Here is a 20,997-nt window from a genome sequence, read left to right on the forward strand (position 1 = left end):
AGCAATATAGGATTTACTTGTTTTTAGTTATTATTTCAATTATTTATTTAAACAAGCTGTCTTGTACCACTTCAATACTTTTTAGATTTATTATTTTAATGTGCTTTAATTAAACAAATGTATCAGTTTTGAGCAATTCAATTATGTTTTTAGATGTAAATATTTTGTATAGTTAGATGTATTCTTTTTTGCCTAATTTCTACTTTCTTGATCTTATATTTTCACACACTGTATGTTTTGATGCTTATATTTAATTAATATTCCATTTCATTTGATGGTGTTAGAGATATTTGGTTTTTGTTTTTAACTCTATAAAACCCTTTGGATTTCATTTTTTAGAAATGTGTCTTTAATTAGATGAAAAAACAAAAATTTACGTTTATTGTTTAACAATTTCAACTTGTATTCAAACATTATCTATGTAGGTTAAGTTTTTATACTTATATATATTTTTTATTTTTATTTTTTTTATTTTAATGGTGTTAGATATATTATTATTTATTTTTTAACTTTATAAAGCACTTTGGTTGCTCTTTGTATGAATAAGGCTTTATAGATAAATTCCTGGGTTTGTTTTAGACCAGGGGTGTCAAACATACTGCCCGCGGGCCAAAACCAGCCCGCCAGAAGCTCCAATCCGGCCCGTGGACGACTTCCCAAAGAATGGCAGAGAAGACACTAACTACAATTTTTCAATATAAGTAACTACTATTTCAGAATTGTCCTCTGGGAGTCGCATACAATCATAGTGCTGACGGAGCACACTGGGAGAATATTCACAGTTTGCATGGTGGAAATTCATAGACTTTTTAGAGTATTTCAAGATCCAATGGACACTAAAGTTTTCGTATATGTAAACTTGTAACAGCAGGAGCGGTGGATCCACCTTTTTTGAAAAAAGGAGCCACATATCGCGCGCATGCTTACCATACATGTGCGTACGTCATAGGTGCGCTCCGTTACTACTACTAGCACTAGCACCACACCCCTTGCAAGCAAACACACACACACTGTCCAGCAAGCAAACTGTTCATGCTGGAGCTGAGGGGTCCATAATAGTCAACTTTATATAATATAATATTATATATGATATTTTGCCCCACTATGAGACTCTCTTGGCAAACAATACAACAGCTGTTTTAAAAAAAAAAAAGATAGTTCATGTAATGTGGACATTATCAGAATGTGCTTGTACTTTTTGCAATAAAAAAAAAAGATAAAATGTTGAGTTGTCCTTCTCTATAGGTTGTTATGTTATGAATGTACTTGTCCGACCCACTTGAGATCAAATTGGGTGACCCCTGAGCTGAAAAGAGTTTGACATCCCTGTTTTTGACAGTTTATCATCTTATGCGCATGCGTGCGATTAAAATCTACGCTCTCCTGAGTGGTGCATCTTCATGAAATAGACGATCTGTGGTAGCACTCTTCGGTGTGACGCGGCTCTCTGTCAGTCAGGCTCACATCTTCTTCTGTTGGATAAAATGCGCCCGCTGAAGAAAGGTAACGTGTGAAAAAGACATAAAACAAGGCGACAGGTAGAGTTAGTGGTTGGTTGTGTTTTTATGTATGATCAGCTAACACTGTTTCCTGCGTGCTCCTGGTGAAGAAAGTAACAGTAGCCGTGCTCCCTGCTGTTTTGATTCCTTCACGGCTAGCTAACATAGCACAGAATCACAGCTAGCTAACAGAAACAAAAATACTCCACTAGCTTACATTACAGAGTTTGACAAAGATAGCAGTACATGTTAGTGTGTGTTAAACACAGGCTATAAATAAAACTGTGACTTTAAAATAGACTGAGGGGATGTTAGAGGCCTGAGGAGTGATGAAATAGATAATAAAAGAGGGAGAAATAAACAAGAAACTATTTTAGCTTTATTGTATCTGTCAAATAGAAATAACCACACCCTGCTTTGCATTTCTCTTTCTGTCCTGGACATTAATTATGTCTGTATTCCAACTAATAATGCCCATAATTTACATTAAAATGCACCAAACATCTCACATTAAGTTAATTTTTACTGTAGCATTATTTAATGCGAAAAACCAGAATACTATTTTATTGTTTTAGTCCATTTTTGCTGGTTCAATCCTCTTAAATATGAGTTTTATGACAACAGATGAAGAGTTTGGGGGTTTTTGACTCCTGTTTTTACAGCATGATCAACTTTAAGTCATCATTTTGGGCCTTAGGAAGCTGCGAAAGGAGTTTTTCCACACTTATTTTCCACTTTATATCCAATCAGATCAATCTGCTCACCGTGAAAATAATTGGTAGATAATCCCATAAAACATGTAAGCTGCAGCCCTAATTTAATCTTGATCCTTTCTTGGTACACAGCCCTGCGTTTGTGATCATGAACAAATAGAATTTGTCAGCAACAGTATCTTTATTAAACAAAAAACCTGTGTCTCTGAAGTTTCCCTCATGTGGTTAACTCTTGAAGTGGCGCCTCTTCCCTTTAATGTGGTCCACACTTAGTTAGAAAACAGCTGCTCCACATTGAGTCTGTTCGCTCTCTCTGTTCCCCTGAATAAGAAGTGACTCAGCTGCTCCGTGACTGTGTGCTAACATCTTGAATAATGCCTCAGGCTACGTCTCCCTGATCTCTCACCTGTTCCTCTCTCTGTTGTCTGTCTTTAGATTGAGGTGTTCCCCAGTCCCTGAAGCAGTTCTCTATCATGGATGGTGCACCTGAGCCGGTGTGAACCAGTTCTACTTTAGCCTCATTTCCACACCGCTCTCAGACCTGATGACAGGAGATGAGACACAGCAGCCCTAGACCTCATCATGAGTATCCAGAGCCTGGGAGGAGCTATAGGGGAGTCCCTCGGCTCTAGCCTGACGGTGCGTATGAGTGGAGCAGGTGGCGGGTGGAGCGGTCTTTCACTGAAGCCTGTTTCCTCTGGACGGATTGCCTCTCTGTTCCAGACCATGGTGCCCACCGGATACACTAAACTACAGGATGAGCGTCTGGCGATGGTGGACCTTGGAGCGAAGCCTGAAACTAGCCCACTTCAGAACGGCTACAGACAAGAGACGTCACATGTGGAGAGCCGGCGGGTTCAGGACCGGGCCTCTCGGTCCTCTTTATCTTTATCTGACTGTGGAGACGGATACTCAGAGACAGAGCCCATGCTGGCTGAGAGGAGGCTGTCAGGAGAGGAGGCAGATGCTGAGGAGGAGGAGGAGGAGGAAGGGCAGGGGACTAATGTTCACAATATGCCTAAGGAGTCGCCGCTAGCTATGGCGCTACAGATCCTGGTGCCCTTCCTGCTGGCCGGGTTTGGAACAGTTTCAGCCGGGATGGTTCTGGACATCGTGCAGGTCAGCTGAGCCGTGATCCGACTTTTATTCAAACATGAGAGCTGAAGACAAGAACGGCTTTAACATCTACATGTAGTCTAATACATCTTAGCTCTTGTTTTCACTGTGGGGTTGAATGTTTCTCACAGTCATGACAAAATGTTCTCAGCAGAGAGATTACAGAGACGTGGGAACATGATGTCATTGCCGGAGCGAAGTCCAAAGGGGCGAAAAACACAACCAGACCATCACACAGGTTTTAAAGCAGGATTAGAGGAAAACTGAACGCTAATGCAACCTGAAAGTGTCGTAATGATTCAAAACTCTCCGGATAATTGATTGAATTTTGTAGATTAATAATGAGTATTATATTTCAAAGAGGTTGCAAGGCAAGGCAACTTTATTTGTATAGCGCATTTCATACACGAGGGCAAATCAATGTGCTTTACATTAAAAGATTAAAAGCATTAGAAACATTCAGACAGGCATAAAAGAACACAATTAAAATGACAAATATAATAAAACAGAAAAGAAAAGGAAAATTAGAAATATGTTAAAAATAAAAATAAAAATTGCATTTAAAGTGGGTTAAAATAATCTAAGATAGGAAGGCAGTGGCAAATAAAAAGGTCTTAGTCTTTGATTTAAAAGAGGTGAGAGTTGGAGCGGACCTACAGCTTTTAGGGAGTGTGTTCCAGATATGTGGTGCATAATGACTAAACGCTGCTTCACCATGTTTCCTTCTGACTCTAGGGACTGAAAGCAGACCAGTACCTGATGACCTCAGAGGTCGAGGTGGTTCATAAAGTAGTAGCAGATCAGCAATGTATTTTGGGCCTAAACCATTCAGTGCTTTATAAACCATCAGCAGGATTTTAAAGTCTATTCTCTGACAGACAGGAAGCCAGTGTAGAGATCTAAGAACTGGAGTGATGTGGTCTACTTTGTTGGTCCTTGTTAGGACTCGAGCAGCAGCATTCTGTATGAGCTGCAGTCTGATGGACTTTGCAGACCAGCATTTCTTAATGTAAAAGTCTCGGTTTTTGCGGATGAAGTCTGTTTTCTTTAAAGAGAGCTGCTTCAGGTTTCAGAATTACATCTTACTCCTAAATATAAAGTTACTTATTAAATATAAAGGTTTTTATTTTTTAAATGATAACCAAAAAATACAGAAAGTTCAAATTGATAAAAATAATTACTCTGAAGCAAATCTAGTTTTAGTTTTTATTTTAAATCGAACGATAAGTAGAGAAAAAGAGCAAATCCTCACATTTAATTGACTCAAATTATAATATTTATGGCTCCTGAAGGTTTTCTATCTTTATGTTTCACATTTTTACAGAAAATATTTTATTCTGTGATTTTATTTAATTTTATCTTTGTAAAAAGTATGTATGCTTTTAGAGTTATTGTATGCTTTTTATTGCCCATTTTGAAGCACTTTGTTACCTGTAATGAAATTGCAAAATAGATAGAATAGTATTATTATAGTAGTATAATAATAATATATTATTATTATTACTCTTCTGTAACGTTGTCAGACACTTAAGACACCAATCTGAGCCTGAGGTGCACGAGAACAAACACTTTTTATGGACGTACTTTAATGGCGCTCTTCTCCTCTAAGGGTTGCGTTTCAGCCGTCACAGCTTGTTTCGTGGTTTCTGGTTATCAACGAGAAGAACTCAAAAACAGTCCTCTACCTAGAAGTGATTCATATCCAAAAATGTCTCCCTGGTTTTAAAGCTTTTACAGAAATTTAAATTTAAATTCAAATGTAGAAATTCTGCAGAAGCCGGATGACTCTATCAGAGGAAGTTAAAATATTTCCTGCAGCTGATTTCAGTTTTCAGGACCTGGTTTCACTTCAGCAATGATTCAAGTTTCAGAAGAAAATTCAGTTTGAAATAGTTTGTGTTTTTTTCATAGATAGATGTATCTGAAGCGGAACTTGCTCAATTTACATAACTAGATACACATGAGCTGTAATCACTCCTCATAACATCTTATCCAACGTGGCTTCTTTGAATAACTGCTAGACAAACTACTTCATTGACTCTGTTGGATTCAGCCCAAGGGTTCACATGCAAATGAGGACTTCAGCTATCTTTGACTGTCATGTGAGGCTGAGTGAAGGTGGAGTAATGTGAGGTTTTACTCGTCTGTGTCGTCCGCAGCACTGGGAGGCGTTCCAGTACATCACGGAGATCTTCATCCTGGTTCCTGCTCTCCTCGGCCTCAAAGGAAACCTGGAGATGACACTGGCTTCGAGGCTGTCAACAGCTGTGAGCTTAAAAACACACAAACACTCACTGACTTAGAGACACGGGGGAGGTTTCATGTGCAGTGTGATGCACAAAGACACAAAGTTAACTTAGTTTTTAAACTCACTTGGCGGTAGTATGTTACGATAAAGTTAAGGCCAATGACTTAAAGCTGGGGTTGGTATTCAGATTTAGATACACTTTTTGTTATACTGGTTAAAATGATCCGTTTTTGTGTCCCAAAATTCTGCCGTTCTGCCCGCCTCCTGCGCGTACATTTCCCCAGCCTGCACTCCGAGTCCCCGTCCCCTGCCTCTGCTTCCCCTGACTCTACTGACTGCCTCTCTTGCTCGACCTCGGGCCTGTCCCCTCTGACCCGATGAGGTGCTTTGCTCAGGACTGTAGTCCGGATCAGAGTCTAAAAAGCTCTCACCATAGGGGGTCTGACAAGCAAAAAAATTAATGACATTTACTAAGTCCTACAGAAAATGTATATGTATCGTAGCGTCAGTCCGGACACTGTAGGGATGACGAGCCGATTCGTGAACACGTTGAGCTTTACTAACCGGTCACTAACCGGTTGGCCGTGATCACGCCAACCAACAAAACAACAATCAATGTTTGAATGAATGAAAAACTTCTCCTCTTATCTCTCCTCTCTCCTGCTCACACACTCTACACCTCAGTCTCCTGATGCCTTCACTGGTTGCAACACTGTAGGAATTAAGAACATCTACACTGAACACGTTTAACAAACAGTAGAGCTGTTACAGTATTACAAGTATTATAACTTTTCTCCTGATATCGTGTCACCAGTACAACTGGATAATGCTAGCATGACAGTTGTGAGTACTAACAGCAGCCATGTTTGTTTGTGTTTTTAACTCTCACTATGATAATGTTTTGGTGAGGACCGGTTTTGAATCAGTCACGATCATATGGTCGCAAGTCAGCGAGGGGGGGGGGGGGGGGGGGGGGTCGTTTTGGAGGAGCTCCGAGGGAGGAGGGGAGGGGTTAGACGGAGTCATGAGGAAATGCTACATTCAAATTCATGCTAGTTTTCCGAGACTACCAACCCCAGCATTAATATAAAGATGAATGAGTCAGTGCTGCAAGGGTCGGCTTCAGGAGACGCTATACTGACATACAAAAACAAAACACACCCATAAAACGCTGTGACTCCCTCAGGTGGGTCCAGTCCTCAGCGTCATAGATTATCTGAAGTTCAGTGACTCTTGTGTTAGTGTTTGTTAAACTTCCTTCCACCGCCCATCCTCTACTCTGATAATCCTGAGGAGCCTCGTGTGTCAACAGAGCTGTCAGTCAATACGTCACCACCCCTCTTTATGTCATCAACTTCACAGAAAAAGAAACACTGTGACATAAGTCAGCATGATCAGAGCTAATCATGACGACAGAAACCATGTTTGAGAAAAGTTCATTAGATGTAAAAGTTAGTTTTAAAGTTTGACTCATGTCCCATCTGTTAACATGAAGGAGGCGGAGCTTTATGCCTTGAGCCTGGTTTAATATCTCAGTTGAATTGACGCACTGTTAGTGACATGCTCCTCATCCAAAATGTGATGGAATGTTCCTGCATTTACAACATTCCGGAATCTTCGTACGTTCTGTCTCCTTCTTTGTAACAATCGCTGTATGATCAACGGCAACATTTCCCACACTGCCTACACTATATCCCGTGTAATAAATGGACGTTGTCTCTGTGACATCACCCATCTGTTCTTGAAGCTCTGTTTTGAAGCCAATCATCGGCAGGTGCCATATTGGAAATGCTGAACTCAACATAACTTCTGTCGATCTAGGCTGTTTTCGAAACTGCCTACTATACTAACAGTACGTACTGATTTGGCCAAAATTCAGTATGTGATAAGTAGTATATGAAGAAGAGAAAAATCTGCAGTAAGCCAAAACTCCCCGGATGTCTACTGATTCAGGAAAATTTCTCAGTATGCATCGGACCAGTCTGCCTCGCGTACTGTTTCCCACAATGCACAGCACTCGTCCCGCTTTTTCTTTTTTCTTCTTTTTTGACGGGGGGAACTTCATTTTTAGGCGCTGTGAAAATTATTAAACTCCATATAAACCACTTCTTAACTAACATAAGTGATGCTAAAGAAGCAGTTTACCTATCAGCTTGGCCGTTGTTTACTTCTGCTTCCCGAAACTGGGAATCCAGTGACGTCTGACCCAGCGTAATGCAACACAGATCGAACAGAACAGTCATACTACATACTAAATTCAAACGCAGTATGTAGTAGGCTGTACCTACTGCCTACTACATTAGTATGTAGTATGTAGCAGGTCGTTTCGAAAACAGCCTTAGTATGAGGTAAAGAGGCGGGTCTTTAGCCTCCTCGCTAACAGCTACAGGGTGCTCGTCTGTCAGTTAAGCCAGCCATGCCCTTATTTGGGCAAAACATGGAAGTTTAATATCTTCAAAATAACGAGTTATAATAAATTCACCCCGTACAGTGTGTGCTGATAGAGAAATGAGCTATTCAGACCTAAACGGCTTTTTGAACCAGGCTGTAAACATGTTTATTTCTGCTGTAAAGATCGTCTCTGTGAATGGGTGTGTATATGATTGCTGGTGTTTCTGCTGCCAGCCTCTAGTGGACACTCGAGGAACTGTAGTTTTTCACACTTCCATATGGGCTTCATTTTTTAAGAGCAAGACGCTTTGATGCACAAGTATGTAGTGCCCATTACGGCATAGAGTCAACGCAGGAGTATAAAGCAGGCTTTATTCTGCAGCAAGAGGGAGCTTTCACTTTTGGGGCAGCTGTCATTACATCCAGCTTTTTTTATACAGTCTAAAAATGTGCAACGGAAATAAAAGCAGTGCGGCTTACCAAAGTAGTTTTAGCTCACTGCTGCTGATTTTAAAGAGCTACTCTGGAAACATTTCCTCACGCCTTGGCTACAACCACATCCAAAACTTTATTGTTTTATCATTCAGCTTTCTTTGGTTTCAGACATTTACCTGAACTTTGCCATCATTATGTTCTCTTTCTTTAGGACACACTGATGGATATAAACTGTGACATGACTGGTTGAGGCTTCGGTTCTGTTTCCTTTAGAAGATTATATTTTAATTCAAACATTGACTTCCCCTCTCTGCACTGTTACTGCTGACCTTCTGTCAGATAGAGCTGCGTCATTGTTTGTGGTTGTATCTAATCTCCAAAGGTCTCTCCATGTTGTTATCATAGGTCATCTCTGTGACACACTGTGCAGCTGCTGCAGTCTGTAATTACACCTCTGCCATCCTTTACTCTGTCAGGTGGAGCGAAAGGAAATGGAAAAGTTGAAAGAAAGTCGGATGAAATACTGACTTTGTCCGTCACACACTCACTCTCTCTCTCTTCCTTTTATAAGAAAAACAACATTTACAGAGTTTTATTATTTTGCAGCGTTTCGTATAAGCTTCAGGTCGTTTGGATTTTTGGAGTGGATTAGGAACGAGTCGAGGAATTTGCTGATGTTGCAGAGAGAGAGAGTGATTTCAAGAGTGAGGTGAGACGGTTTGCTGCAACCTGAACGGCAGAACAGTCAGAAGGCAGATTTACTGCTGCACTTAAACCTCTCAGAGTTTGAGCAATGAGCTAGAGAGAGAGAGAGGCTTTCCTGTGAGAGAACAAAGAGTTCAAACATGCAGCATGTGATCTCTTCAAAAACTGTCACTCTGCACAAATCTGAAAGTGCATGAAGTTCTTATCAAAGATGACTTTCTTTGTTTGTCTCGGATGCTTTAACGCTGCAGAGTGAAAGAAGATGCAGAAGTGACGGGACAGCATTCTCTCTTTGTTTGCTTTTTGGCTCCCTGCATACAGGCTCCACATTCACGGCTCTGTGTCAACACGGACAGCAGAGCTCAGTGGGAGCTGATCCTCCTCAGCGCTGTCCAGAAAAACTATTTGTCTTCACTTTGCTGTTGTTCTCCTCAGGCAGAAACAAACAGAGGTTCACAGTGTGAGGTTTATAAGCTGCACAGAAGACAGCAGCTTTTACAGCCAGGGAGGAAAAACCTTCATGTGGTGTTAAATACTTCACAAAAAGAACAAATATGTTTGAAACTACTCACATGAAGATATCTGCCATCAATAATGAATAAAACTCCTCTTTGTAGACTTTCAGAGAAGTTTAAAGATCAGATAAATTAAGATGTGTTTACACCAAACAAAAGAAACAAGAGGGAAGAAGAAGAATCACAGATCATCACCAGGGGAGCTTAATCATCATCAACTGCAAACCATCATCATGAAATATTAAAGATGGAGGATTCATTTTTAATTCTGCTTATTCTACATGTCAAAACTGGCTTTAATAGTTTATCAGCTCGAGTTTGGGGATGATATTTCACTCTTTTGTTTTTTACAAGGAGTGTCGAGTGAGATAGATTGTGGGGTTGAAATGAAAACTGTATCAAACTGCATCAATTGTGGGATGTGCTGTTTTGGATGCAAGCATACACTCACGGCCAAATTCTACCAGATCCGTGTCCAGTCTGTCTCCGATCCGTCACAGCACCGGATCTGATAGGTTTCTATTCTAGTCAATGTGTTAACTTCCACTGGATCCGCTCCGTTGCGTTCCGGCGGCGTCGCTGATCCAGCAGGTCGGAACGCAACTGATCAGATACACAAGACTTCTATTTTTGACCGTACTCTATGTTCTATTATTAACAAAGACTCAACATCAAGACAGGATAAGATCCAGTCCCATCTTACAGACAGGACTCAGTCTGATCTCATCTTAATCCACCATGAGCAGAGCACTTTGCAGCATTTAGCAAGTTACAGTGGCAAGGACAAACTTCCTTTAACAGGTAGAAACCTCCAGCAGGACCAGACTCATGTTAGACACACATCTGCTGGGAGCGTGTTGGAGAGAGGGATAGAGAGAGATGAAGACAGAGAGATGATAGTGGTCATGTGATGCATTGTGGTTGCAGCCGTGCTTGCAGTAACAGCATGTTTGCGATAAGATGATCACAGGAAAGAGCAGAACCATTTCCATTCACAGCTACAGCGGGCTGCAAGTCTTCTTCTGCAGGTTTTATCTTGTGGTTAAGTCAAAGTTTGTGTTAGTGCAACTTTTAGATAACATTTTTGCAATTTGCAAGCAGCTCCAAAAAGTGCTGAAATAAGCCAATTAAAATGAGCATCATCCACCCACTGCAGCACTGACTGGTCCTCTGACTGTACTGATTCCACTTCATGATTATGACTTGTTGACTTACATTGTTGTTGTTTTTGTAACCTGTCAAGTAAAACACAGAGTTATTTTCTTCTTGTAATAACTGTGTTATGTCTTCTTCTGTCAACGCAGGTGAATGTGGGCAAGATGGATTCCCCCATCGAGAAGTGGAATCTGATCATAGGAAACCTGGCACTGAAGCAGGTAATCACACACATTGATGCCTTTTACTCTATCCATCCTATTATTTTTATATTTTCATCAGTTTCTACATAAACAGACACAACCTGGTTTACTGATTTGTTTTTAGAGCTTTATTTATGGACCTTTTTGGCCATAATTTTAATAAAAATGTCAGTTTGGTTTATATTTGATACAGGCCCAAAGCTGATGTTAAGAAGCCTATTATTTTAATTTATTTACTATTATTTATATTTATGTTTATTTGTTATTTATTCTTATTTTTATTTATTTATTCTTCATTTATTTATTTTATTCAGTTAAAGCGCCTTTAAGTACCTAGAAAAGCACTATACAAGTCTTATAATTATTATTATTTATCAATACTGTTCTATTTTTCTAGAAGCGATGTTCATGCAATTGTTTTTATGTGTTGAAACTCATGATGATTCTTTTTTGGGCTGAGGTTGATGTTTACTCAGACAGTTTTCCCTGATTTTAATCTATGATGTGGGACTGAGTACAAGCTCTGCTAATCATTCACCCACACGCTGATAAACACACCATAACACACGTTGTATCAGTGTTTTGACGAGCTCTTCGTCTGAAATGTTACGCAACAACATCTGCCAGCAGGAAGTGTTATGTAATGGATGTGAAAACTGTACCTGGAAATGGTGTTGGCTTCAGAGTTTCACAATCATGTTTATATAAAACATTACCTGATAATCCTGTGAGCACTGTGTGTCTGTTTCACATGTGTAGTTCTCTCTGATCAATAAAAAACACAGCAGTGATCCCCTCCTCTCTCCTCCAGGTTCAGGCCACTGTTGTGGGTTTCTTGGCTGCTGTTGCGGCCGTGGTTCTCGGTTGGATCCCAGAGGGGAAGTTCCAGATGAGCCATGCTGTGCTGCTCTGCTCCAGCAGCGTGGCCACAGCCTTTATAGCCTCTCTGCTGCAGGGTAAACACACACACACACAGACACACACACATACAGAAGAGCACCACAATTCAAAATAAGCTGTTCACACTGTCACTGTGGAGAGCCGGGTCACTTCAGTCCTGTACAAACAAACCAAAAAAGACAAACTGGAATAGCTGGCCAGCGGTTACGGGCCTCCACCAAACTGTCAAGTTTACAACCAAAGTCTGAACACTTATATAACACATGAGGGAAGATGATGAGAATACACTTCAAGGTATAAATAAAAGGAGGAAGCCCTGCACTGCTCAGACGGATGATCCCTTCTTCTCCAGATGATAGTACAGAAAAGGAATGTGTGGTATTAAACCTTGAGTTTAAAGCACTCAGTCCTCAGGTCAGAATATAAACACATTAGTAGACCAGTCTTTTATCACCTAAATCTGCTCTGTTTATCTGCCTTTAATCCAATCCACTTTATTTATATAGCACATAAAAAAAGAAGAAAGTTTACCAAAGTTCTGCACAGTGAGGTAAAATAAGTCATAGATGAAATAAAAGTAATGAAAAACAATAAAAGAATCCTCATAAAATACTTTTAAAAAGACTTAGAGACACATAAAAACACTTTGAAATGGTCTTATCTCACCTTGATATGGGGAGCTTTTTATTCTGATTTAAGGAATCTTTCTGCCGTACTTGCAGCAACACTTCCTGGTTACATTTTTTGGTATCAGTAGATCAGTTGGCAACATTTTTGCAAAAACTACTTTAACAAATGGTTGAATTCAGTCCATTTGTTCCAGAGGAAAGTGCTCTCCTCTCTAAGACAACATCGAGATAACTGATAGAGATAAAGCATTCAAGATAATGAGTCAGATATGAGTCTACAGTAAAATTAGTCCCACAGTATTTCACTGGGTCCAGGTTATTTTTAAACACACCAATATTCCCCCATATCTAAAAGAGTTCCTGGTCCCAAATACCTCTTTCTATAAGCATCATCCCTTCTTCATTGTTCCCAGAATCTATAAAGAAATTGTGACCACTTTCCTCCCCTCCAAGTCAAATTTATTCACTTATTTAAAAACAAGCTGTCCCTATTTCTGACTTTGCTTATATTTTAATGTGATTTATTTCTGCCCTTCATACTGTTGATAATGGAGTTGGAAGTGAGTGAGTGAGGGAGAGCTGTCTATGGGAATCCATTGAAAATGCTGCAGCTCAAGGGGCTACCCAATAATAAATTCAAATTCAAAATACAGTATGACCTTAAAGTAGTGTTGGTTCATTAAATTTGTGCCAAATATGAAGACGTTTTCTCAAGATGTCTGGGAAATAACATGTACATAATACAAATTTTGTTACCTTTTTCATAGTTAATTTATTGTAATTAAGTGTTTTTTTAATTTTAATTCCTAGATATTTGCGAGTTCCATCTCATAAAGTAAAAGTATTTTTTTAAATGTACGATATTAGATAAAAAGTTGTTTTTTTCTCCTCAGTTTTTCGCAAAACTTGTCACCAAATTATATTTTTTAAAACTCCTAATATTTTATTGAAGTGTGACTCAATAATAAAGTATTATGTCAGCTGCAGAGCAAGATACAATTAAATCAAAGTTGTCAGCTGTAAATGTGGTTGCCAAAGTTTGGGTTGCAAGACGCCTTCCAAAGAAGACATCTCCAAAATAATTATAGACTAATTAAAAAAAAAATTAAATTGCATATTTTATCTTTTATTGTGAAAATATGGACAAAAATAATTGTTAAATCTGAATTTAAAATGAGTTTTTATTACATTTATTTTTTTCTATTAAAAAAAAATCAGTTTTTCTGCAATGTTAAGGACACTGAGAGTCACCAGTCTGTAGCACTGTCGTTTTTTTTTTGCATGCTGAAGAGTTTGAGAACCCTGTACTGTAAAGCACACACTGTTCATTATGCTGCTGTAATGTCTTCATGAATGATTTATTTAAAAGATGTAACAATCATAATAGCACTGTGTATTTCTTGCTGACAGTTAGTGTGTAAAGCCATGTTTGTTAGTCACATCCTTCGCCCTGTTTGTGTCCAGGTATCATCATGGTGGGTGTAATTGTGGGCTCGAAGAAGACGGGCATCAACCCAGACAATGTAGCCACGCCCATTGCAGCCAGCTTTGGCGACCTCATAACCTTGGCGATCCTGGCCTGGATAAGCCAGGGCCTCTACAAGTGCCTGGGTAGGTGACACTCTACTACTCACACTACTACTCACACTACTGTTACTATACAGTCATAGAAGATGAGCTGTGTGACTGCAGCAGGAGCGGGTGACCATGTGCATGAAGAGCTGACTGTCTGTAGGGTTTATTACAGCTGATAACTTTATCAGACGTAATTCTACAGATACGTCTTTACACCTCAGGGAAACTCTTATCTGTCGGCTCTCTGCTGCACATGATTTGCACATCCTGCTTCATAAAATGATTACATCAATTAAAAGATACTTCCTGCATCCTGGTTGTGCACAATATCCTCAAAAGCCTCCTTCACATTCAAACACTGGTCATTTTGTAGATCATTTCAGGACTTTGAGGAACTTGCTTTTCAACTTACTGTGGAAGATTTTCTCCGTCAGACGTGCTCTCACTGCTCAGAATACTCCTCTGGTTAATGTGAGGCAGGCTGGAGATGATGTCATGTGGTGACTGTTTCTAGGTTTATGTCATCAAGTAAAAGGATGATTCTGCAACACAAACACAACAGTTATAAACATAATACAGACAACGTGTAAAGCACAGAAACACATATCATCCCCCTGTCCTCTTGCTCCTGCTGCGATGACACACCAGTTTACTCTGACTTCTTGCAGGAAAGTCATTAGAGGGCTGGCAGGAGAGAGTCCAGATAACCTGGGGGAGAAATGTGGCTGTTTGTGCAGCCCACGTGGATAAAGTTGAGACATTATCAGGAGTTTTGTGCATTTTTATTTTGCAGGGAACTTAAAAAGCAATCAAGATACTTCAAGAGAAATGTACAGACATCTAACCTTATCCCATCAAGCCTCACCAGGTGTATGTTGTATAAAAAAAAAAAATGTTGTTGCTGAAATCAGTGTTTTTTCTGGCACTGGTGCTGTCATGATTTGGCAAACAGGAAGAGGCAGCTTGAATTTTGAGTCTCTGCCTTTGCTTGTAGTGCAACAAGCTACAAAGCTACATCCAGTAAAATGTGCATCAAAATATGAATGCAGAGGACGTTCTGGACGGGGATGCATTTTGCAGTTTTTTGGCTGACTGGATATTTGATCATATGCACATGAAACTTAATGAAAAATTTGATTTGACCAAGTTTATTTTGGCGCTTTTATGCCCTCATTGAGAGGTTAGGATTGTGGATGATGTAGGAAGCTGGGGAGAGGGAGTGAGGAATGACGTGTGACAAATGGCTGTGGGTCAGAATTGAACCTGGGTCATTTGCTTAGAGGACTATAGCTTTTTCACATGAGACGTGCCATTTAAAGACAAGCCAGCGCCCCCAGTTGATTTTTTTGTTTTCAGCCGTGACTTTGGACTGCTGATTTGAGTTTCTACCTGCCTGACCGCTGTTACACCTTCACAATGCAATGTACTGTATCTGCAACTATCCCCTGTTACACCTAAATCCAAAAGACCTCTCTGTCTTTCTCTAATTGTGTATGCTCAGTTTGTATTATTATAATGAAGAGTCACAGGTGGGACTTCTAATGGTCTTAATGAGCTGTTACTTTGTGAACCCTTTGTAACATCAGGAATATAATCACCTATTAAGCACATTAAAGTGAAGTATGACCTTCTGTCTTTCACTGCAGTGCTTCATTTCCTTCTGATGCAGGTAGACAAACTCTCTGTCCAGCCAATAACTTTCTCCACTGAGACTCTGCTACAGCGCCGTAATGAAGCTCTGCGAACTCTCCCATGATGGCATGGTGTCATTGTGTAATTTAACTCACTGTCATGGTGTTGTTGGAGCAGGGTGGCATGATGTGTATACTATACACACAGTGAGAGCCAAAAGCACACACACACACACACACACACACACACACACACACACACACACACACACACACACACACACACACACACACACACACACACACACACACACACACACACACACACACACACACACACACACACACACACACACACACTCTGCTGGTCCTAGCAGCTCTGACAGTTACAGTGACACTGTTTATGTCACTACCTGATCTACATCGATGGTGAGGTGTGATGATGTCTTCCCTCAGCTGTTAGTTTCTGTGTGAGATGATAATTGGTCTACATTTATGTTCCTGTGCAAATATGATATTTAGAGATTAAGGATGAGACATGATTTATGAATTCTTGAACATTCATTCACTTGTTAAAAATCGGAGAGTTGAAACGAATAGTTTTTCATTTTTAAAGTACATTTTTTATCATGTTCACCTGTGCCTTGTTGTAATATGGTATTTACGCCAAACGTTTGCTACAGAGCGTCTTAAAACTGTTTGCTAACCACATTCAGTGACAGGAGAAGAAGAAAACAGCGACAGTCGCTGGAAATATGTGTGTGGTGGTGTGAGATTCAGAAACTGAGAACACTGCAGAGACTTAGCATGACTGTAAAATGTAAACACACACACCAGGCTGCTCGATTACGAATAATTGCAGAATAGATGCTACTGATTATCGAGGAAGTATTTTGGCTTGAAATGCCCATCCCTACTAGGGATGTAATAATGAAATCAACCAACGATTCAATTTGAAACCCAATGTTTGATTCACGTGAGATTCTCGAATGACTTTCATAAAAACTGCATTGAACCCAAAATGTAAATGATTATTCTTTTATTTCAATTCTCAGATATGGACAGTTGTAAAGTAAAATTTTCTCTTTTATTTTCTTAAATGTTTTCATTTTGAAAGTGTGATGTAACTCAGAAATAAAACCACTGCACACTTTTTTCACTACCTTGCAAAAATACCTTGTTGTAAAATTTCAACACAATTAAAATGAAGTTGAATGTGAATGATTACCAAATCAAAGCATTCAATATTAAAACAAATAAGGTAAATCTCTTTAAATGAAGAAAAGTGCAGCTTATGTTCCTGGCTTGGATGTTATATCTGTAATATATCCTTCATGCTGCACCGACCTGGTTAATGAACTACAGGATATAATTTAATAGACGAGAGCAGGATGATAAAATTAAATGAGGCCACCAGAGAAAATCAGCAACAGAGGAAACAATCCAAGATTTCTTATTTTAAAAATAATTTCACATCCAATGTTGCAGATTTTGCAACTAGATCTTCAAAGCTCCCTTATGCAAGGAGAAAAAACAAGCAATCTGGACAAAAATAATCAAAGTATTTAAATGTAATCTTTGATTCAGAGAAGCACATAAACCAAGCACTAACACAGAGAGCTGTTTTGTTTAGAATTTACATTAGGAAAGGGAATTTAGCTTTAATATGATGTTTTTACAAAACATTAAGAAGGAAGCTTTATTTTGTAGAAGCGTTTAATGCATTTATAAAAAAAATGTTAATATAATTTCACCTCAGCCTTTTATTTTGTGTTTCCTGCGTCATCTAAATGGAGTCGTCTTTCTGATATTTGCCTGATTGCATTTGAATGCAGCACTACTGGTGGCATCCTCTTCAATAAGACCAAAGTTGAAATAACACAGACTTTATCTTACTTGGATTTAAAAATTGAGTTAATTTCTTCTGAGTTAGAAATGTGTGTGAACCTCAGATCTTTGAGGAGCTGTGCAGTGAGACAGTTCCCCCTCTCAGCCACTAGAGGTCCCTCCTGCCTCACTCTCACATAACACACCAGCCAGGTCTCTCTGTTTCCCTCCTGCCACACATTCCTCATGTTTGATTCATCTCACATGCAGACCTGTGTTGCACCACCTTGTAATACTCAACACAGCGTTCACTGGAAGCTGTTTCCTCTGGTTAGCATCTCACACTAACTAACCTTGTCAGATCTAATTGTGTGTCATAGATGTTTCCCACTATGAAGGGAACATGTTTGCGCTGTGAGCTAACTGTGTTTAACACACTTCAGATTTGATATTTCCACAGCAGGGCTGTGCAGCGAGGTCGTGTCGCTCCCAGGACAGTGGCTCTGTTGTTCCCGAGCCCAGCCACACAAACACTTTCCAGCTAAACGAGAACTAATGGTCAGTTACAGTCACTCTCAAGCAGATGGAATTTAAATCATGATGATGTATGCAGATATGAACCTAATGACTCTGATTCCTTTGATTTTAAAGCAAACGAGCAGAGAGGAGATGAGACACGTCTGGTCCATTCAGGTTTATTTTTAAAATGCTTTTAACAAACAGGATTATAAAGAAAGAGCTTTAATAAAAGGACGAGACGAGCTGGTATAATTAGAGCACCAGAAAGGAGCACAGACACTAAGAAATGGGGCCAGAGCTTCACAGTGAGCATGCACAGTCAGTGTGTTTGTGTAGATGTGGAAACATTGGGCCATTTCAGGGCAAAACTCCAGAGAATTGATCCAAGATATGAAACAGGAGCTGCGATAGAGCTAGATTAATAAATCTGCTCGGGTCTAGACTCCGGCTGCTTCTACACCTGCAGAAATGTATAAAACACATTTTACACTATCACAACAAATACAATAGTAAAAAAGACGGAGGACATTATCAGCACTTTATTTTGCTGCAGTGTTGATGCTGGGAGAGAAAGCAGAAGAGATTAGTGTGCCAACATATTTACCAGACACTTTCAATTTTGAGCAAAACTACCCGGCAGCATGAGTCAGAGCTGCAGCTAATTCAAAAATATCTCTGCCTCCTGCAACTCTGAATAAACCATTTAGCAACTCAGCAGTTACCAAATTCATTACAGAGTGACCATAAAATGTGCAAAGTCACTCTTTATCAAATATATACCTTTAATGATTGTTAGTTATAGTGGTAGTAAAATGACTTTAACTGAGATTAAGTCATAATCAATACCAGAGAGCAGCAAGACTTTAACAAGACTTAATCAGATTGGGTCAAGTCCAAGAGCAATGCAGGGCAAGTACTAGTCCACATCTAGTCCCACTCTCCAGGACATGCTTCCTCTTAAATGTGGAAAATGCAAACTGTGCGCATTCCTCAATTTAATCTGAAAGATCCAGTTTCCCATAAAAACACTAAGTAAGATTAATTTTCATTCACATTTTTATTTGCAGCACAGTGGTTTATACAGTCTGTGTCAGTTTGTGTAATGTGTGAAGTATCGGCTCTCATTTAATGTGGAAAATGCAAACTGTAGGAATTCCTTACATTGATCCAAAAGATCCATTTTCCCATAAAAATCAGATAAACGTTACTTTTCATTCACATTTTTCACCTCCGTATGTAGCTCCTCATACAGTCTGTGTCTGTGTGAAAGTGTAACATCAGATAAGTCTCTGCAAAGCATTAAAACAGCATCACACAGGAAAAATGTTAAGATTTATTCAGTGAGGAATAAGAAATACCTTCCCTCGTGAGAATCAACCTCAGCGTATTCAACTGAAAGCCTTTGTTACGTTTTTTACTGTTTTATTTATATTTTACATTATACACATAAACAACATAACAATAAAAAAAACATACAAAAAATAAAAACAAAAAATTAGTAAACAAAAAACAGAAAAAAGAAGTACAAAAATAAACAAAAAAAAAGACAAAATACTAGTTAACAAATGAAAACCAGACAAAAAACAAGTTAAAAAATAAACAAAAAACACAAAAAATCTGAACAAAAGTAGAAAAAAATAGAACAAATAAACAAAAAACAGACAATAACAAGTAAACAAATTGACAACAAACAGACCAAAAACATGTTAACAAATAAATAAAAAAAGACCAAAAACATGTTAACAAATAAATAAAAAAAGACCAAAAACAAGTAAACAAAAACAAGTAAACAAATAAACAAAAACAAGGCCAACAGACAAAGCAAAAATACTATTTATACAGAAACTAATGGACTAATCAAACTGACAAGCTCAGCCTCAGTAATTTGAAATAACTTCCTCTTTGAATAATTGTTAGCTGATAAATAAAATAATCTAAATTCTTCTTCAACTCAAAAGTTGCACCGCTCTTACGAGTACGTCATAGTTATCCTTTATTTTCTGTTCATTATTACCTCAGTGCACATCTGTCCAAAGACCAAGGAGTATAGAAAAGGAGTTTTCAAATAACACACATTAGTTTATGAACCAAGTGTCTGTAATACTTTACTCCATATGTTTTTAAAATGAAATACTTTGTTCTTTTTAAAGGCTTTTGTTTTGTTTTTCCATAATCAAATAATAAAGCAGTTACATTTTTTAACATCCACCTCAACCAGTATATTTTCTCACTTGAACAAAACTCTTTAAGAAGATCTGACTCCACAGTGAGACGGTTGATGTGTGTTTTTCTATCATCTGTCTTAACATCCTGTGTGGGAAGGATTTAGTAATTAAACAAGGCGATGAGAGAGGAGCAAACAACACCCAGCAGCAAACAAGTAGGAACGTTTGAGTTGGTAAAAAGTTACACATTTAGTCTGTTTCTGTTTTTGTTACAAGCAAAGATAATGTTCCTTTTTGTGCATCATAACCCTCACGTAAAATAGGACGAGCTCAAACTAAACAAACTTTATTGCTGCAGAAAAACAATTCTGTTATAGCAGTCAGTTTTACTCTGTTTCCACATTAGTTATACCTGTGGCAGTACCTTTCTCCCCTGAGATCTTTTATCCACTCTCTCCTCTCTTAATAAACAGCAGCGTGCTCTGCCCGGCCTCTTTCTGTTTTTATCTTTCTTTGTGGACTTTATCTTTTTCTATCGTTTTTATTAGGATCCACATTAGCTGTCACTATGCAACAACGATTCTTCCTTAGGGGCCACAACAGCTTTACAGTAGTTTAGAGATAAAAGTTATGACGAACAACAACAATAAACAAATAATAAGAATGATGATAATAATACAATAAAATAATAATAATATAAAAATAACAATAAAATTCATCCTAATCTAATAATACTAATAATCATCTTATATCAATATCAATTGAAAATAA

The 20,997-nt window shown here is 38.7% G+C and overlaps 1 protein-coding gene across 2 annotated transcripts in view; it reads left to right on the plus strand.

The window, feature by feature from the left end:
* Positions 1 to 1,400: 1,400 nt before the first annotated feature.
* slc41a2b (solute carrier family 41 member 2b) overlaps positions 1,401 to 20,997 on the plus strand; it is a 61,208-nt gene continuing 41,611 nt past the window's right edge. Inside the window, exons 1-6 of one of the 2 annotated variants that reach the window (XM_034673397.1) lie at positions 1,401 to 1,503; positions 2,648 to 3,331; positions 5,488 to 5,595; positions 10,927 to 10,998; positions 11,792 to 11,936; positions 13,974 to 14,120. In XM_034673397.1, coding sequence (XP_034529288.1) covers positions 2,795 to 3,331; positions 5,488 to 5,595; positions 10,927 to 10,998; positions 11,792 to 11,936; positions 13,974 to 14,120 — 1,009 coding nt within the window. In that variant the 5' untranslated portion in view covers positions 1,401 to 1,503; positions 2,648 to 2,794. Of the gene's footprint in view, positions 1,539 to 2,647; positions 3,332 to 5,487; positions 5,596 to 10,926; positions 10,999 to 11,791; positions 11,937 to 13,973; positions 14,121 to 20,997 lie in introns of both variants that reach the window. The other variant, XM_034673398.1, reaches the window with a different exon arrangement.

The sequence above is a fragment of the Notolabrus celidotus genome, chromosome 21, assembly GCF_009762535.1.
Source record: "Notolabrus celidotus isolate fNotCel1 chromosome 21, fNotCel1.pri, whole genome shotgun sequence".
In the NCBI taxonomy this organism is placed as follows: Eukaryota; Metazoa; Chordata; class Actinopteri; order Labriformes; family Labridae; genus Notolabrus; species Notolabrus celidotus.